The sequence below is a fragment of the Trachurus japonicus genome, chromosome 4 (assembly GCF_045865225.1).
Source record: "Trachurus japonicus isolate A0001 chromosome 4, Traja_1.0".
NCBI classification, from domain to species: domain Eukaryota; kingdom Metazoa; phylum Chordata; class Actinopteri; order Carangiformes; family Carangidae; genus Trachurus; species Trachurus japonicus.
The window spans coordinates 15,228,956-15,249,657 of NC_140910.1; the positions used below are offsets into that span (position 1 = coordinate 15,228,956).

Consider the following 20,702-nt stretch of genomic DNA (forward strand, 5'->3'; position numbering starts at 1 on the left):
AGATACAAGCCTCTCCAAACAAGCCATCTTACAAGCAATCTTATATGTCAACACCCCCATTTCTGTCCTATCTTGCTCTCATGCAGCTGAGTTGATATGGCTGTATGGTTTGGGCATGGGACATGTTCGATACAGCGCTGCCAATCATCTGTGTGGCACAGAGGCAGGCCAGCAGCAGCATGGGAAGGAACCGAACAAACAAATATGGTACAGTTAACTGTTGGTATCTGCCATCATGTTATGCTGAGGGTGACATTGAGAAATCTCCACCTTTTTCCCCCCACTTGCACTGCAGATGGATGCACACTTGTGCCCGGAAACATGTGAGGCTACAGCCAGAGGGTTGGGGACTGATCTTTGTGGGGACAGAAGGTAACTACGGAATCTCCACACTGATCTGTATGGGGTGAAGTGAGTTTTCAGAGGAATAAGACTAGAGTTTGTTGGCCTGACTCCTGGGTGACGCGTTTTTTAAAGAAAATCTCTCCCGCTGTAGGACAACTCCAAACTCAAATTTAAATATTTTGCATCGAAATTAAAAGCATACCGGGTCGCCGCGTCCTGAGAAATTTGCATTAGCCTAGGGGTCATTAAGGTTTAATGAAACCCATTCAGCACGCATGACCATCAATTTGAAAATAAAAACTCTTCTGACATCAGTTAAGTGGTATTCTAGCATAAAAACAACACCTTTAAAGCTTGAAGCAGGTTTGTGCTCCACATTATTGGCTAGATTTAACCCTGATTTGGTGGATTTAAAATATACAGATTGAGGTGAAAATACCACCTTTGCAAATGAAGTTACTACTCACACAGAGCCCCTTGTAATTCCAAAAAAGTCTCATTACAGCGAACAATGGGCTACAGCAACATCGATTTGTCAGAAATTTCATCGAAAAAGTTGCTGTCCGCCTTGCTTTGTTCTGGTATTCCTTTGATGCAAGTGGTACAACTGAAGCAATAGTTTGGTATTTTGGCTTACAGAGCTTCAGCCAAATGCCAATTAACTTAACAGAGTTGGGAACTCCAGGGAGTTACTGTTCCCAGGAACAAACCCAACTAATCCATTAAATCATTGTTTTTATGCTTAATTTTTTATATGGATTAAACAACTAATATAGAACAAGCAAAGGTTCAGGTTCAGCTTTAAGCCTATTTGGATTTTGTTACATTGAGACAGAGCTAGCCGTGAGTTTTCTTTGGCTTCAATTTACCATAACGACATGGCAGGGATTTTGAGCTTCTCATTGAACATGTTTGATCTGTTCCTGAAAGAAAGCAGCAAAAAACAAAACAAAACAAAACATTATTGATTCTCGATACAGTTTCACATGTGATTGCATCTGCTGGATCCACAAATTTAATCTTTTCTGAACTTTTTCAAGACAAATGCAGGCAGGGGCATTATCATCATCCACATTGAAAAGGGATTTTTAAAAAAAACAGGTCCAGGGAGGTTTTAACCTTGGCTTTCAGTTCCCGACAGAAGTCTTATCTTTTTGACAAAAGAACACGAGGCAAGAAATGACAAAAAAGACAAGAGGTTTGTGCTGATAGAATAAAAGTCTGGATTTATTTCCATTGATCTATACATTAGACAGGTGTTCCTGAATGCAGCAAGAGAAAACACAGAACAGGATGCTAAGCGTCAAAGAGTTGCTCGCATAGCAGAGGTGTGGCCGGTTTAGCAAAGACATGTACACTCTCTATCGCATATACGTATAACATTTTCTGTAAATGTAGGGTTGTGCCTCTGGGAGGCTGAAGTAGGTTGAGGGAGTTTTTACTGCAATAGTCTTTAAATTCTTTTCACATTATCATACCAGCTGGAAAACTCCATACAGTAATAACCCTGTCTTTCCCTAATGATCATTGCAATGCAGTTACAACTATTACAGACAGGTATATACCCAAGCAGCCCTGTATAGCTCAGTTTAGTTTATCTCCATGAGTGTGAAAATGTAATAGTTGTGTACAGATTTGTCATTTCGCCATTGTCCCCATTGACTCAATCTCAAGGCTGTGCAGACACATTCAAAGATTTGAACACTCCCCACTCATCTCTCTCTCTTTCCCTGGCTGGCCCCCCACCCAACAGTGATGTGGTACCAGGTGATCACTACTCAACACCTGCATAGGAATTCAACTACACACAAAACTCCATGGGTCAAATCCCTGGACCACAGCAAAGCTTGCAATTGAACCATTATGAAACAGTCCAATGAATGGCTTAAGTGCTTCCATTAAACCAACTTCTGTGTATTTGAACACACACTGCTCACAGTAGAGAGGAATTCCCCAGCAACGTTTCATGTTCACAGACATGAACAGAGTAAAAAACACAAGAAAACAAATACAAACATAGTGACAGGTAGAGAAAACCAACCTCCCAAAAAATTCAACATACTGCAAACACTTTGGCGCAGAAAAGATTCCATTGGTATCACTGCACAGGGTAAAAGAAAATATAATGCACTTTTTTTTTTGTAATATTAAGCCAAGTCTAGACACTGTGTGGTGCCATATCTATGACTCTAGCTCACAGTAAGTCAATCATGCACAAATTGCTAGATTCATATATAAATTCATATTTTGAACACAGAAAAGTACATTTAAATTATTTTAACAACAGTGAGAGACAAAGAGATACAACTGGGGAATCACAGATCAAAATGGTAACTAGATAAAATTAATCATTCCAAAGCAGACACGCTGCAACTCCCCAACAGTCTTTGTGAATGTACCCTGAGGACTCTCAGTGATTTCCATAATCTTTTTGAAAAATTTCATTATCAACCACACGGGGCACTAGTGTGTATATTCACAATATTACTTGTGATGAACTTATGTTTTTCCGTCATAAACTTGGAACTACCAATGGAATCTGTCTTCTGTAAAAGAAACTGGACTTAACATTGACTCAAAATGTTTTTTCTTTGCGTTTAATTTTTTTTTCTTCCTTTTCTTTTAAAACCTCTTCTACCATAACATACACTCTACCAGTTTGACTGAGATTTCCTTTATGACAACCTGGCATGCAACCAGTGAACAGTGGTATCCTTTAAATTGAAATGATCATCTGAGTGTGTGTGGGCTAACATCCATGTACTATCTATAGTGTAACCTGATCTAACCATTAAAAATGCATATTTCTGAAAATACACTGCAACAACGTGATATTGGTAGACAACAGGTCCTAGAAGCAGATGCATCCATTTAAAATCAGCAAGTTCTGAGGTACTTCTGAAACTCACAGCTGAGGATATAATCACTATCTACAATATTTGGATGGATAGCATATAGTTGATACAGTAATAGCAGGGTTACCAGTTTTGCGAAATATTTTGGCTTAAATTTGATTAGCTGAGGGGATAGTAGTGGCGGTTGACACACCTGAATAAAACATAGCTGTATGAGGATAAAAACATAGAAAAACAGCACCATTTGAGGTCCAATAGATCAGTTTTGAACTGTTTGCTGGTAGCACCGTCAACCATTAAAAATCTCAGAATGCAATACAGAGACAGAACACAACCACTGATCAACTGCACAACATAGCAAAGAGCGTAGATATATATATTCAGAGACGACCCCTCACGCAGACACCCTTTACAGCAGCATCTTTAAGCAGGTAATAAAACTGATTTCTCCTAAGAATGATATTTGTGTACTGAGGTGTTTTACAAGTTTTATATGCTATACATATTGAGAGTAACCAGGTATACCTTTTCCTATAGATTTTTTTAATATACACACATAGTTTACAGTCACTGACAAACAAACACCAGAGTAACAATGAGGTAGGACGGTGAAGTTAGATGAAGTAGAACCGGTTTGTGGATTGTATACAAAGTTACTGATACCTTAAGAAAAATATAGGCCTAACAATGTGTTCCTCCCATTTGTCTCATTTTGAAGTAAGTCTGACATTGTATCTGAGGCTCAAATAGTCATGTATCTTGTGTACACTTAGTTGCAAAAACTGTGAGATGAAGCCATTTATCTTGTTGCACAAAGTGAAGCTAGAAACTGATCTCTTTTTCCCCAATCAAACTGTCAAAAAGCAACATAAAGCTCCCTCACTTCTGAAGCTTTGACAGGTATTCACAACATACGTCAAAACACCAAGCAAGGAGGACAGGATTTGCTGCTGAATACATGTGCATTTTTAAAAAAAATCCAATCCATATAAATGTCAGGAAAGTAATGACCTGGAGGTGGCACAAGAAGAGGATCACAGAGCGAGCAAAGTTACATCTCCTCCCTATCACTACTTGAGTGTGACAGTGAGTGCACTAGAGGGTCTGGTGTTGTAACAGAGCCAAACTAGCCTACAGTATCTGTTCATGGCTCTGCCAGGTTATGTATCTGTGTATGTTACTAGTCTGCTGCTAAATCCCAAACTGCTCCTCTGCAAGTGACTTGTACATTTGATAAGAGATTGGCTTTGCCATCACAGATTAAGTCAAATTTGGGTTAAAACAGTACTTCCATACAGCTTTCATCCACTAAAGATGGTTTTAGTTAAAGGATTAGGCTAAATCACACTCTAGGAAACCAGCCTTTGAAACCACACCCGCTTTTGGCATCAAACAACAAAGAAACAAACACAAACACTATACAACAACTTGTCAGAATTTCAGTGAGGTTGCTTTGATCAGCAGAAATCTTTTCATTCTTTCTTTGCTAGCACACTTAAACCTCACATGTTGCTTTGTACAGGGCAGGGAAACAAAAACTAAAAGACACTAAAAAGGGACATTGTTTTAGGAACTCAAAAATATATATATCAATAATATGTCACCATTTTGGTGGCTTAAGATTCACTAAGCTCTGTTACCTTGGCATGGGCCATTTTTTGTGCAAACCCGCTGATTCGTTAGTCAGCATCATCCCCCTTCTTTACCTTGATCTCAGCATTCAATACTTTGGCTTACAAACACCACTCATTTGGAAAAATACACAATTGTCTTTATATAAGTCATATCTATACATAACCAGCATCTTGACATGTCAAGTTAAAGCACATTTTCCAGTCATCTTGCACATTTCATAGATAAAATATCTTTTCAGATTTTTGAATTGTGTTTTGGGCTTGAAAACCAAGCAAGTTTATAGAACAGTTGTTGACTTTTGCTTGTGAGTTTTAAGTACGCCATTCATTCATGTTCACGAGGCCACGATGGAGATATTAAATCCAGTTTCAACAAAATCTTGACCTGTTGAAATCTCTTTTTTCTAAGAACTCCAAATGACCCTTCAATAATTCAAATATTCATTTTTGAAGTACCAAATCTATCAAGCTTGTTGTGGAGCATTGACATGTCAGGGGCAGTTCTGACTGACAAAAAAAAAAATCTTGCCATATAGTCTAAGAAAAAAACAAACCAAAATGTTATAAGGTGCTTCATGATAATATAATGATTGTTAGGCCTTAATCTATATAGTATAGACATTTAAAAAAGGACGAATACCACAAATACATTTCTTTAAGATTGAAGAAATTGCCCCCAGAAGTTTAAAGTGCATTCAATGTAAATGATTTGTGTCGACCTAACTACTGCTTCTCAATTGTGGGAGCACAATGGTTAAACAATAGAGATTTTCATATTATTGTGGCAGGTAATTAGAAGGTAGACTCTTAGTGAGGCTTATCAAGTATCACGTTGCGAATGTAGCGTGACATATGGGCCTTGTCAAAATACTATTTTTTAAAGATCGCTTTGGCTATGAAAGGGAGAAATCTTTTTCATTTGTAGATTTCACTCATCTACATCTGGATACAATATCAAGCTTAAAGCCAACAATTATGATGAAACAAACAAAAATACGCAAGTGTAAAAAGAAACAAGAACTTGTCAGGTAACACAGAATTACAACATCAATTAGAAATTAAACCAAAACTGGACCAGAACCTTTAAAACTGTAACATGTAGCATGACTAGAAACTGAAATATTCATGTTTGGTGGAAAAAGTAAAAAGTGTTTTATGTACACTAAAATATCTCCAAAACATAAGGTAGCTGAAAAGGCTGATCTGAACTTTTGAAATAACAAAAACCAAGACAGACAAAATGATAGAGAGAAATAAACCAACCAACAAACAAGAACCTAAAGTGTAAAGAGGAGAAAGGCTTGATAGGCAGCTCTGCAGCAGATTCACAGTTAGCCGCAGCTAGGTCACAGTTGAGATTTCAATCTGCAGCGTTTAGGTTCCAGCCTGCAGACAGCCACACAAACCATTTTGGATCAAAACAATAAAACAACTGGAGAGAAAAAAAAAACATTTAAAAAAACATACAAGAAAAAGAGGACAGTTTTCAAAGTTCTGATGGCATAGCTCAGAGGAAGCTGTCACTGGAGCGACCGTACTTTGTTCCCCAGTGGCATGGCTTAAAAAAGAGGGGGTTATTATAGGGTTCAGCAGGCCCAGACAACTTCAACAGCACAACAGTTTTTCAGACAGCTTTACCCACAGCTAACACTGCTTCCACATGAAGATGACCTGAACCGTGCAGAGCTGCACTCTGATTTTCGTCCCCGTGTTGTCCTGTGCAACCCAGCATCTTTTAACAGGGGAGGTGTGGGGTGGGGGACAAAGTAGCCCGGCTCAGTTCAACTTAATGTTGTGAATCTCACAGTAATAGTACCAAGCCACCCTTACATTCTCACAGCAAAGTGCAGGTGAAGCTTCATCACTTCAGCTTACTATACATTTACAATCACAGCTTACTAGAAAACCAAGGGGCAGACCAGTCCCTGGTGATTGCCAAATCCATTTAAGGCCTTTCTAGGCATCAACATGCCTGTACCACTACAGCTCATTAAACAGTCAAATTGTCTGAAAGTGACATGTTAGATTAAGAGTAACACAGGAATATGCCATTAAAACCTTTCCTCATGCTCTCTAAACTGATGGCAATGATTCATAACTAAAAGGTCAACATAAAACAAAACAAATATAGCTCTCTTTAGACTCTACATTAGAGTCATGCTTCCTATTAAACCCAGTTAAGCCTCCATTTAATAAAACAATGTGTTTTGATTGACTTACAGTTTAGGGGGAACAAACACTAGTTAATAATCTCTTGGAGCAACAGAATATGTTGCAAAATGCAATATCGCTGGTACCAATTAAGACTGGTGCACATGAGACAGTGCCGTCTCATTGCATGCAGTAAGTACAAACCGCAAACACCACAAAACCGCAGGTATTGGGTAGTCATCAAAACAGCCACCTGTCCACACATCTAAGATCTAACGCAATCTAGTATAAGCATCTTTATCATCAGAAGACTTTGTCTAGTGAAAAAAACCTCTTACTTTTTAAAAGTTTAATGACTCAAAATTATGTTCTGACACAGAACAATAAATTAATTGAACAATCACTCTAACCTCTCCTTTGACACAAATGCACACACCTCAATAAACCATGTCTCTGTACCAATTCTACTGTAAAGCTTATAAAAACACTCATACCAGCTCATATCAAAGTAGTTCACATGAGCTCACGTCAGCCAGTCACTGGTGGGTAAAGCTGTCTGTCAGCCAATGAGGAAACTGGGCACGGAGGGAGGTGATGGTTGTTCTGTGGGAAATTAGGTAGGGTACTAATTGTTTCAACATTTCACATAATCACCAATCCAATGCGTCAAAAGGAATACAACTGCTCCTGAAACTGTGACAAAACCCCAACCACTCATATCAAGTCCCCTAAATATCCTGCGGACCACGGGGGCGGGCAGAAGGCGCTGGTGTGACAACAGTTGATCACTACATGCCATCGTAGGTGAAGTTCTCCATCTTGACTGTCTGTCTGATGAGCAGCTTGGACTCCCGCCGCTCCTCGTTCTTGATGGACTTGTTGATGTCCATTATCTTTTCACAAATGTATTTGTTCACTTTGGATAATCTCTGTGTAATCTCTGCACTGTCGGCTGTTTCTTGAGACACTCTGTCGTAGAGACACTCTGGAGAAGGAGTGAGCATTAGCAGTCAGACTACACTGAATCAAAAATTGCTGATCATATCTTGGTCTGGTGTATAATGAATATATTTCAATGATTGAAAGGCAATATGAGCAAAGAAAATAATTTGTTCTGTACCTGATGTTTTCCAACTTACAAGAGGTCGTTCAAAACACGGATTCATCTCTCTCATTGTTTTGATTTTAAAGATTTAAACCTCAAGTAGAAATCTTACCTCTGACGATTTTCAGCTTGCTGGGCGACAGTGGAGGTTTGGGCAGGGCATCTTTCTTCTTTTTGGTGGCCACTCCTGTGACACTACGGTTTTTGAGGGTTTCTGTGCCCCAGATCATTACAGCCAGGTTCTTCGTGAACTTGGAGTCTCCCTGGGTCCGCTGAAGCTGGTGCCACTTCTCTTCCTCTACCCAAATTCCACCACCTAGGTGTACCTGCAGAGAGGAGAGGTGTGAACATCACTGTGAGCACCACATTTCAAAATCTACAATTTGCTAGAGATAAAAATATGAATCCGGACAAAATAAAAAAGTGATATGATAGGAAGTCTCATCTGCTCTTGTTAATTCAAGATCAATTTCCAACCATTACCACCCACTGAGGAACTGTCTGCTCCACCATTACTGGAACTAAGACATTTAGACACTTATATATATATTTTTTAATCTGATGATATTTCAGTCAGTCACTTCATTAATTAATAGGCCAAAGTGCTTTAATAAATCCCCTTTTCTTTCTTTTATCAGCAAAATGAAATTAAAGTCAAATAAAATGTTTAAAACCCAAATGAAAGTGGACAAAAACATGGCTCTTGTTCTTGTTTCTCCACCAGGATATGGTGGATAACATATGCTGGAATCAGATTTGCAATTGGGGGTGGGGGGCTTGTATGCAAGTGTCCACCACAACACAGAGGAAGTGAGAGAAACAAACTAAAACAACACATATCATATCAGTCAATAACACATCATGTCCTGTCATCCCTCTGCGATGACACTAACCACCCACAGATTTGTGAAAGGTGCTGTTGGATCTCAATCCAGTTTCACCAATGCTCTACACAGGTGTGAAACCCTCTAAACCTAAATGGACAGGGCAGATCATAGAGAGTCGTGGAAGAACACGTCTTAACGAGCTCATGCTTGGACCAAATTGCAAATCCCAAGAAGCAGCACTTTCACCAACTAGGATACATAAATAAGCTCAGGCCACTGGCTGCTTGTGGCCTGGATTACCTCCACTATGAACTTAGCCTGTAGCTCTACACACACTGTAGCGGCATGTTGCATAAGCCTGCACCAAACACTCCAAGCCGATTGCCAGCCTAGGCAGACTGCCCTGGTCTTCTAGGTGAGCTAATGCAGCAGGGGGCATATGTGACTCCCTTTCCCTTCTCTGCTCTCTTATCACTGTAAAGTCTTTAGGCTAGCATCCAAAAGGCTTTTCCCTGTGCAGCTAATGTGCTTTAGGCCCCCGGCCAGCAGACAAGCTTTTTACTGCCCTCAAGTTAGACAAGATTGTTTTCATCCTCCCTCCCTGTTGCTCTCGTTTATCTCTCTCTCTCCATCTCTCGTCCTCTGTTTCTACCTCTTTCCCCTCTCGCGCTCTCACTAGGGCTAACCTGTCAGTCACTTTAAATTCCTCTCGTGCAAATAATTAATATGGGGTCCCTGATGTAGGAGAGTTCTAATTTGCAAGTGTTCTTCACGCTTGAAGTGGCTGCAGGCCCCAGAGCTTGTAGTACCAATTCCCCCCCTGTCATCAGAGACAGGACGCTGGTTGAGTTACAGCAGTGGGGGGAGTAAAGAACCCTAACAGGCTAATAAACACTGATGATGCTGGCTGGGCTTGCAGGAACAATAATAATCTTCTCAACCTTGTTTACCTGCTAGGGTAGGGCAGCCAGGGGGAAAGGACTGATCAGCTATGACGGCATGTTCCCACGTTCATGAGATGTTGAGAGGAAATACAGCATTTCCTACAAAATTAGATGAGTTCCCACCGTCACCCGCAAACAGAGAGCCAGATTTACACAGAGAAGGGACTCAAGGGTTGAGGACTCAAAGGGTGACAGGGGTTATTGGGATTATCTACAAGTGAGGGTTTAAAAGCCCTATCTATCATGTGACACATGATCATAAAATACAGGTAAATTGAGATACGTATACAATTGAAAAAGTGGAGATATAACTGATAACTAGGGTTTGGGATGGAGAATTTGATGTAGGTGAGTAGTTGAATCTATATTTCACTACACACAGGTACTACACTGATGTTGCAAGGTTGGTTTTCAGCCGTGAGACGCCAGGTGAAGGCAGAGAGCCTCCGTTCTCACTCGTACAAGTCACAGTCATGTAGTTAACCATCACAATTACTCCGGAGCTTTTTAATTAAGGTAAAAATGTAGCATAGCCACGGCAGAAATCCTGCTTAGTTCCTCTTTAAGACATGCTTTCTTTCAAACGGCACCAACACGGCATCAACACAGCACATGACAGTAACATGCCTGGTTAGAAAATAAAACACTGCACCAAAACTCAAAACTAGTGTCTTCTTCGCTGCATAATCTTTCCCCACATGTCTGTCTCACTTTTGTGCTTCCTGCTAGAGCGCCCCCCGGAGGCCGTTAGCCAGTAAAAATCTATAAATTAGCTGCGTTAGCTGCGTTGTATAGGCCGCAGGGTTCAAAGTGTGTGAAAAAAGTAGCGGCTTATAGTCCGGAATTTACAGTATTCTATTATCAAAATAGTTGACGATTAATTTAATAATAGATTATTGTTTGATTAATCAATTAATTGTTGCAGCTCTACATCAGACTGTTGTACCTCCAACCTTATCAATTTCAGAGCCATGCAGAACTATATGCTCTCTCGGTGAGTTGTGTTTGGGTTCTGCAAATTAAGTAAGGACTCTCGTCTCCTCCTTGTGTTAAAGCTGTTGTCAATGTTTACAACTTTGCAGTAAAGATAAAGCAGAAGTATTGGTTATGAAAAGAGAAAAAAACTACATGAGAGAGAATTGAAGGAAGAGCAATCTGAAACCTCTCCTCTCCAAGTTTGTTGTCAGTAAATAACAGTGGGCTCAGGTTAAGTGTTCGTGTTCAGTGCATCTCTCTCAAGTCAGTCTGTTTCTCTCACAGAGCTGGGCCGTGTGTCTCTTGCTCTGACTGTGTCTTACTTATCCAGCCTCTTTCCAGGGCTGCTCTGTGACTCAATGCTGATAAAAGTGAAAAGTGTAATACACCTGTTTATTATCCCTGTTAACACTTAAGAGCAATGGTGTTAATAAACTGCGGCTGTCATACCTGAAGACACATCTATGTGTTCATGCAGCCTAATGAATGCTTTCCAGCAGCGACCTCTGTGGGGAGAGTCCAGACAATATATGTGGGTAGTCATTTTAAACAAGACAATGATCTGCTCACCTAGTCAATCGGTGAAGGTTTTGTTACAACTCTGTACTGATGCTCGCTAGATTGATGATGATTATTGATTAAATACTGAAATCAAGATGTAGATAAGTTGGGTATGCTGAAAATATCATCAATTATTCAGCAAAGCCATAGTATATAAAAAGCATTTTAAATTTGAATATTTCTGAAAGGTAATTCTGTTTGAATGGACCAGATGCAACTGATGAAAGGTCGTATAGACCAAAACGTTGCTTCTGCTTTGTCCAGGAATAGACCTATGCAAGTTTATAGAACAGTGTGCAGAAATTCCTTCTATTCTCCAGATGCAACTAGTAAAATGATTAATAAAGACCTTTTCACATAGGACACAGTGTTTTCCATGCGCACCACGGAGTACAGCGCAAGAGTGCACCAAATCATGTGTGTGTTGCTGGGTGATCGAAACGGCGTCAGGAAGGGTTTCTTTCCTCCTACCCTTTGTTGTGAATATCAATGCCCTATGTATCTGACAAATAAGCCGAAGAAAATCCCACTACTCATTTCTCTGAGAAGGAGACGAGTAGCAGCAAACACAAAGAGGGGAGTGAGTGGGTTCACAAAACCCTCGGGGTTCAATTGGGAGAGTTTCAACTCGTCCCAGTTTCCGGTTTTGGGAGTCCGTCCTATTGGACGCACGGAGGTATCATCACAGAGCGCTGTGTTCAAGTTGAGCCTGGCTCAACCTCCACGCAACACGCAAGAGCAGCATGCGTGAGCATTGCACGCCCCTCCACGCTGCACAGACCAGGGGCGTGTACACATGCACAACACATACACAATGAATGGTAGGCTGTGCGCAGCCTGTGCTCACCGCGTCCTATGCGAAAAGGACTTAAAGCTGCAGTCCTAACCTATTGGTTTACACACTGTACAGCTAAGTCAGGTCTGACTGTGAGGTAAAAACGTGTAAAAGCCTGCCATTTCATTGTTCAATAAATCAAGCTGATAGGCAGAATTGAATGGTATTGTTATCAATACAATCTTATCAACTTGCATCCCGACTAGAATCTCAACATTTCAGATATTTCTCTGTTGATTATAATTGAAAATAGAGGCCTGGTTAACTGCTGGCTGGTGACTGACTGAACATCACTAACAGGCTTTGAACAGCATCAGAAAACATCAGATTAATTTGTTGCCTGTTGGACTGGATGTTAAAAGCCTGTCAATCAATGTTTGACTGATGGCATCTTTCATTCCCGTGTTTTGAATTGAAGCACTGGGGCTACACTTGTGTTTACATTTGGATGAATGATTTTGCCTTCAAGAATGCATGTCAAAAAAAGATGAAGGAGACGAGAACAGACAGGGAACATCACAAAGACCACATGGAGGGTTTGGTAGCAGATAAATAGACATGTGATCTGACTATGAAAAACAAAACAAAAGCAGTTGAAAAGGTGGAAATCACACGCCAGCTGGAGGAGGATTGTGAAAATCTAACTGAAGTGTCTCTTAGTCTTGTGGGACTGACCTTTCCGTCATTGCAGGTGTATACTGTTCGAGGTGAGGGTGAGTAGCTGGAACTGGTGTTGGCTTCTTCTCTGCATGTCTCTTGGGCTTCAACAATGGGTTCAACCACTTCAGCTTTGATTGTCTGAGTACCATTGTCATGCATAGGCTCTGGAAACACAAACAAGACATTTGACTTTACAGGAATACAACCAACAAATCTTCACTTTATGTTGAGCAGAGGACAAAAGCCATTCATCAAATGCTAGGCACGGCAGACTCCAATAACATTAGACCCTGTGCCAGCTGTAAACAGCCAGTTGCACCTTAATCAACGGTACCTGGACCAGTTTCAGGGTCTTCATCACTGGAGCGGTGCCTACACTACCTGCTTGTTTCCTTGTTTCCTGCCTTGGGCCTAGGCATGTGCCTCAAGGCATGCGGTTATTTTAGCCCAGTAACTAAGCTGGCTTGGTGGCTGGCCACACTAAGCTCCAATGTCGCTGATGAGTTTTAATATCGGTCAGAGCACTCCATCCCCTACCCGACAGCACCCCAGGGTGCTCTAATCTTTAGCCTGTCCATTAGATGGTCTAGCCAGTAGCCACGCGCCTCTGTCCAGATCTACAGTGGGGTTGAGGTTAACACCAGCATCTGGCAAAGCTCGTGTTTGTACCCTGCTATGTGCTGCAACTACACCACTTTTAATCACACTACTATGATGCCTTTTATTCAACTTCCTGTATAGAATTTAAAACCTGAGTATTGGACCCACCATAATCCTATTGTTGGATTATAATCTCAGTGTTGTGAGTATATTAACTATTAAAACCTATTGCATTTAGAGCAAGTGTATTCTTTATGGCCATATTCAAAGTCCTGCACCCCCATTGTTCTGTTCGAGGTCCTCAAATCACTGGTCAGTATAACTACATTCAAATATTAGCCACACTAAGTGAAGCATCTCGACTCAACTTTGGTGTTGCCCAGTTCTACTTGTAACTATGTATCTACATTTTCAGGGACAAGAATAAACCTAGAAGCTAAGCACATAAGCCAAAATGAAAAATTGGAGCATCCACAATGAAGGTCATGTGATGTAATCAAAGTAAAACATAAAGTAAGTAAGTAAGTTGAGTGCAGAGATGTGTCCGTCCAGGGCCGACTTCTATAGGACTGAATGTTCTATCTTTGGATTACAGTTACAGAGACATTCATACTTTGTTTGTGTGTTGACATGCATGCTCTTGGTCTCTCACCGCTGCCTAATCTCATAAGAAGTACATCTTGCAGCCTCCTGTTGAAGTCCCTCAGTTCTTTGACTTCTGTCAGCAAGCTGCCATATTCCTTCAGCTTCTTGGCCTGCTGTACCAGCTGCCTGCGGGTTCGCTCCAACTCCTGCTGCAGCCTCCTCATCTCCTCCTCCTGTTGCCTGTAGCTGTGAACCAGCTCCTCGTACAAGACTCTAGGAACCACAGCGGCGGCAACCTCGGACACACAATCCGTATCCACCTCCAAATGCTGCTGTTGTTGCTGCTGGTGATGATGTCGCTGATGTTCCGCTTCCATGTCGTCGTCTTCATCTTCTGCATCCTCTCCCTCCTCGGCCAGCCGGTCCTCATCCAGGTCCTCCTCGCCCTCCATGCAGGAGCTGGCAGCGTTTCTCTCCAGGCGAGCCACTACTGCTGCCAGGCTCTTGGATGAGTTAGAAAGTGGGCGTCCATGGTCCTGAGACAGGGCCTGAGGAAACAATCAAGTTAGGGACTGGATAGACTGGTGGACTATAATTTACACTGTAATAACTAGAAAGTTGAGAACATGAACATAATACAAAATTCACCATGTGTGGAGGAGGGCCAAATAAACAGTTTCACTTAATTTTGCAAATCTATCTGCTGCATCAGTAACAAAGCACAGGAAAGATCTGACTCAGTATGTTTCCATCCTATAATTTGAGGTAGAGCTGAAAAAAGACACATCAATCTAAAAATGGCATGACATACAAAGTGAAAACAGTTTGCTTTGACTGTGTGGATCTCAGTAGGAACTGGGAGGAGAGGAGTCACTGAGTTTCTTGATGAGCCGCTCAGAGGATTTGTCTGTGAAAGGGCAGCTGTCCAGAGTGCTGAATTTGTGTTAATCCAGCATATGGTAAAAATAGCGTGGGGGATTTTGGGTGTCATCCAAGTTTATGGAAATGTGACATTGAATCATTAATAGAAATATTTGAATATAAGACGATTGATGAGCATACATCAACAAGATACATGCAGTAGCACATGCACCCATCCTTTCACAGTGCAGTGTTTAGGGTTCTCACTGACAAAGTAATAAAACGTTGACCAAGAAATTTAAATAGGATGTTTTGTTTTGATACATATTTGAAAGTAATTGTTACACCCACATACAAACAATGATGTGATGTACAGTAACGTAATTTGTTATGACAGCACCACAAAGTTATATTTCAATTGTTGTATCAATTGATAAGCATCATGTAAGCATAACTGAGGTGCAGTGTGATTATATGGCATGATGCTGGTGTCAGTACAAACACAATCATCAAGATGAGAGAGTTGTTTACCCAGAGCTGTCTTTCTAAATGTACAACACTCCTTTCCTCCAATAACAACAACACAACTACTGTCCAATTTTGGCGTGCCTACCTTTTTATGTCTGAGTGGCATTCTCTCCTCTCCAAAATTGTTCTCAATTGAGTTTCCTGAATTTTCGATGGACATCTTGGGAATTTTCATCTTCTTTTGCATTATACTGTCTTCAAATTCCTCTACTGTATCTGTGAAATGCAAAAGTACAAACAGGAAGAAACCCATGAAGTTTCCAATAAAAGAAAAAAGTTGGATGGATTTTCATAAAGCTGTGACAGTACCCACAGAACTCTTTTCATCCATTGTCCTACCCGGGCCGAGGGCGTTATCATCTCTCCATCCCGCTAGATTCACCTAACTCTCACTCACTTGGCCAAAAAAACTGAAGCCTAAACTAAAAAACAAAACAAAACCTACACGCATTGTAGAGGCGTGAGGCAGAAATCGTCCTAAGGAAACCGACGCTGTGAGGGTGTTAGTCAGGTCGGAGCGATCCTGCAGCCCAGACGGCTCAGATTCTGGGATTAGTGATGAAGCTTGTTAAAGATCGAGCATAGAAAACGACAGTGGACAAACAGTGAGTGCAACCGCGGCGGACGTGAAGCATATCATTTCACTTTCACACTGAAGCACATTGACACTGTCATGAAACCAGCCATGACGCTGACATGTTACTGACGGACGGACAAGTTGCTGGTATTTGTTGTATGAGTGTGTGTGTGTATGTGTGTGTGTGCAGTGCACGGATGTCTGACACTGCGATGACTGCAGCGCCGCATCCCCTCAGTGACACACACCATCAAATAATCCAGCTAACAAGCTAACCGCAGCCCCCAGCGAAGCACCCGGGGGCTACCAGTCTCTCGACCACATTAGCAAAACCACTACTAATGTGATAACACACCGACCACTGTCTGTGTGGTGTCTGTCTGTGTGTGTGTTTCAAATGTTAGTGACAGCTCTGTTGTGTGCTCGCTGGTAACTAGCGCGTCGACGCTAACATGCTAACGCTGGAGCGGATACACAGCGAGCTAGCAGGCGTTAGCTTCATGTTGTAAACAACCGCTGTGACTGGCTATCACTGCTGCATGCCACGTATTTAACCAAACGAGACGCACTAGTCTACCGAAACACCGAGGCTTAACTTTAGGCACACGACACAGTGAACGTTTAAAAAAAACAACCCGTAAAGCACTGACGACGAGGTGTGACTACCTTACCAAACTTATCTTAGCATATCTAACTAGCACATCCAGCTAGCAGCAGCAGCAGCAGCAGCCGAGGACGTTGTTGTGGCTATCAGTGTCAGACTCCAGCTGATCACGTCTTGACAGATCGGACAAAAGGATCCGCTTTGACACCTCTTCGAGTCCCGCGCACATAATCGTTAATCGGTCGGACGGAGAAAAACCAGCGTTAAAATCAGCAAAAAACGCTGATGTGTTAGGAGGGCAACTTACCTGCAAGGGCAAGGATCTGTGCTTCGCACGGCTGGCCTGCGCTGCCATTCTCTTCAGTTCTGTGAACCAGATACACCTTCTGATTATCAAAATCTGTTTTGTGCAGAGGTCTGAAATCTTCCACATTTGAAACGGATAACGCGTAGCACATATCGTCTTCAAAGAATCTAACAAAAGCATACATTATTTACTTCTCTTTGGTCCTGCACTTTGGATATGGTTGACAGTTTTTCCTCACAAAGTATTAAAAAAATATATACACATAGGAGGGGGGGTTAGGGATGGTGTCTGCGCTCGGCTACTCTTGCCTGGTCCACATCACCAGGGTTGATGATCAAGACATGAGTAATAGACATGCCATTAACTTCATTGTTAAAAGATGGTTAGATGCATAAGTATTCAAATCTTGTTTTTGATTTATATGAAAGGTGTTGCTCACTTGCACAAGTATTTAAACATATTGTTAAAAAGGTGTCCTAATAAATGTCAGATTTTAAACATTAAGAAGATTTGCGCCAATATGCCAATAAACACGTCAATACAGGGCCAGGCTATTAAACAACAATACGAGATAGAAATTGTAGGTTAATTTTTGAGGATCACTTTAAGTGATTAGACAGGACATTTCAGTCATTCTGGGTCAGTGCGCTTATCAGTTTAGACACCCATTATTTCTCAGGCTGTCTCCTGAGGAATTGTCTCAGGCAACTATAGTCAGAAAAGCCACCAAGATGATTACCTGCTTGGTCAGGTTTCATTGGTTTCTGTGTGCTTTTATGTGTTTCCTGGTGTGCACTTCTCATCTATTCCTGTATCACACCAAAAAGACTTAAGACCAGCTGACAGACATGAACTCTTTGTTATTGTAAGACAGCCAGGTGGTTATACAACAGGATGGATTTCTCTCAGTTGTTACTCTAATGGAGAGCACCACAGTCGATAAATGACACTAACAATTTCGTTCTGCTTGGGCTGCTGTAATTGAAAAGTAACTGATGCAGAACTATATAGAGCCCCTTTTCTTCTCTGATATTTTGTTTCATAGTTTCAGGCATTTAGTTAGTTATGATTAGGCCTGTTTCAAATGCCATCTTCCCCATGATGTTTGTTCATTGTACTGTATGACCGCTCCCAGAGTCTGTGTACAAGACAATTTAAAAACAAACAGAGTGATGGCAATAATTCTCCGAACATAATGCCAGTCATTTTATTACAGTTTTTGGAGTTTTAGGCTGTTTTCAATATATGGTAAATGAACAGTTAATGGAAGACTAGCTTACTAAGGTGAATAGTCATAGTGTCTTTACAATAAAATATATTCTAGCGGTAAGGCTTAATCTATTTTTTTTCTTTCTTTTTTGTGGCTGTTCATCCCATGTATCTATGCACAACTACTTTGGCAGACACCACAATCTGCAACCCGAATGAGAGTGACAGACAAGCCATTTGAGCAGCTTCTGAACAAGTCGAACAGAGGATTACTGTTAATCTAAGCTTCTGTTCAATGGCTCTCCTGTCCTCAAACCTGAGCTTGTCAACATAAGGCTGCTCAGTTTCTGGAGCTTTCTGTCTTTGAAGTGGCCAGGGTTTAAAGGGGGACACCACTTCATTTGGAAGCCACACCTGTTGTTCTTCAGTCCTGAAACTTGGAGAAGTTCAAAAAAAGTTGAAACAACAACTTTTCGATGAAGTAAAGAGTTTACAGAGGTCCACCCAAAATGGGACTCTGACTAGAGACACATTGAAGGTTAAGTACATGAACATTTTACAGTATTTTCATGTCTAAATATGTCTCATATTTCCCCCCAAAATCAGAACAAACCAAAGTCACATTTATTTTTCTTTTTTTCCCCTCAATTTTAAATTTTGCGGTATATTTCTTGTAAAATCAGTTTAGATATCTGTGTGTTGACATCTGTGTTGTCACTGCACTGTGCAATTCCTGGTGGACTAATCATAGCAGTATCTTACTCTGGACACTTTGCTTTTACAAATGAATAACTGCACATTTACAGATTTAATATGTACTATAAACCATGTCAACTTCTGTCAGAACTATTTCCAAGCTCCAAAAAGTCTGACAGCTTAACCCATGTACTCTGGTTTCTCACTGTAATTATTTCATGCTATGTGGCTCCACTCCACTGCTGGACTCCCTTGTTCGGCCTAAACCAGGTCTCATTGCTTGAATGAACACACCATTTTGTGTGCGTGTTTCATATAAGACAGACAGAGAGAGAGAGTGTACAATTCATGTATAAACCACAAGTCGATTGGTCCCTGCCCCATGAGTAATCTACATTCATATGCAATGATATTGTATATTGTGTACTGTAGTATATTGGGTTTAGTAAATGCATTCAATATTTGACACAGCTATGTGTATAGACCGTGCTTGATTGACATCTATCTCAGCACCTCAGTCCCAACAGACCTTTTTCACAAGAGACATTTTGACATGACACAGAAGGGCTGAGGTATAAAAGTCAAACAACTTTTCCTTGACTTCCATTGAAAACGTCATAAAGGCACAGAAAGAAATGAAGGAGAATCCATATAAGGACTTGGGAAAAGACCAATGCAGTAAAAAGGCGATCTGTTTTTTTTTTTTAAACCAACTTTATCTGTAACACATTGATGATAAATGTGTCTTTCTTAACCACAAACACATAGGATAAATTACATTAGTATCATATTTTTAACAATAAATTCAATGCGCTTGTTTTGCAAGATGACTCCTAAGTGAACATATTTGAAAGAGGGGGAAAATATATAATTATATATATTTATGGAGCTCAGCCAGTCATGCAAGGATTTCCATAAGTTTTGCACAAGGTCACAGGAATGAAATGGATGCTGTGGGTTTATCCTACAATTGCCACTTTATTATGTTGCTACAAGGCATTGTGGGACAACACTATCTTTCTTCCTTTTGTAAAGAAGGATACAATGTATCCCATGTTGAGACAGGAAGCTTTGAAGCTCCTTTCCTCAGCATTTGAAGGATTCTACCAGCTCTTATCATGACTGCCATTTAGACACATCCAGGTCACGTCCCTCAGTTAGGGACCTTCCCAAACAAGAAAGACTTTAAACACCCACACAATATTTAAGGCGTGTTTCTGTGAAAGTTGCACCTTTAACATCCTTATTGGTTTGTCATGTTTAGTCACATCATGTTGCTGAGCTGAGGTTAATCAGGCTGAACATGTGGAAACACATGATGTATGTGCATGTGACAGTGTCAATGCACTTTCTGTGTTAATGACATAAAACATGTATTTGATCTCTTTCATGTGCTCACGTTTTCAACCTTCATTGCTTCACATTGTGGAGTGATCTCTGAGTATGTTCCAGTACCTTCATCCAGTTGTAGAGATGTGGTTGGACTCTACCAAGAACTAGACTGTGTCATAATCTGTTGATCTGTATTTACATTTTTCTCTACAGTAGCCCCACGTGTAGCTTTTACAAATACATATAGAAGTGCAGCTTCCAGGGAGTGGTGTTCCAACAAAGAAAAGTCTGTGAATTGATAACATATTCAATGCAGTTTGGCAGTAGATAAATCTGAAACATTATATGTATTGTTTTATTCCAACAAACTCCTGCCAAGACCAGAACATTTTTCATTGTTTCACCCTTTTCAGTATTTGCTTCTACTACTACAACAATACTGGGATATCGACTGGATACTGCAACTGTATGAAATAAAAAGAAAAGCAGAAAGTCTACCAAAGACAAATTG

At 40.7% G+C, this 20,702-nt stretch overlaps 2 protein-coding genes across 6 annotated transcripts in view; both read right to left on the minus strand.

The window, feature by feature from the left end:
• Positions 1-20,702, minus strand: part of agbl4 (AGBL carboxypeptidase 4) — a 267,261-nt gene that overhangs the window by 53,448 nt on the left and 193,111 nt on the right. The gene's annotated exons all lie outside the window — the stretch shown is intronic.
• Positions 4,176-17,260, minus strand: bend5 (BEN domain containing 5). 5 transcript variants are annotated; one of them, XM_085774258.1, is made up of 7 exons: positions 17,137-17,214; positions 16,955-17,013; positions 15,552-15,682; positions 14,145-14,625; positions 12,908-13,056; positions 8,203-8,416; positions 4,176-7,970 (listed from the first exon to the last, which is right to left on the minus strand). In XM_085774258.1, exons 3-7 carry the CDS (start codon positions 15,651-15,653, stop codon positions 7,774-7,776), a joined length of 1,143 nt encoding a protein of 380 aa, XP_085630384.1. In that variant the 5' UTR covers positions 15,654-15,682; positions 16,955-17,013; positions 17,137-17,214; the 3' UTR covers positions 4,176-7,773. The 5 variants fall into 5 exon arrangements, with proteins under 5 accessions (XP_085630384.1, XP_085630382.1, XP_085630385.1 ...); XM_085774256.1 differs by having other exon boundaries at positions 16,955-17,260; XM_085774259.1 differs by lacking the exons at positions 16,955-17,013; positions 17,137-17,214 and adding an exon at positions 16,715-16,846.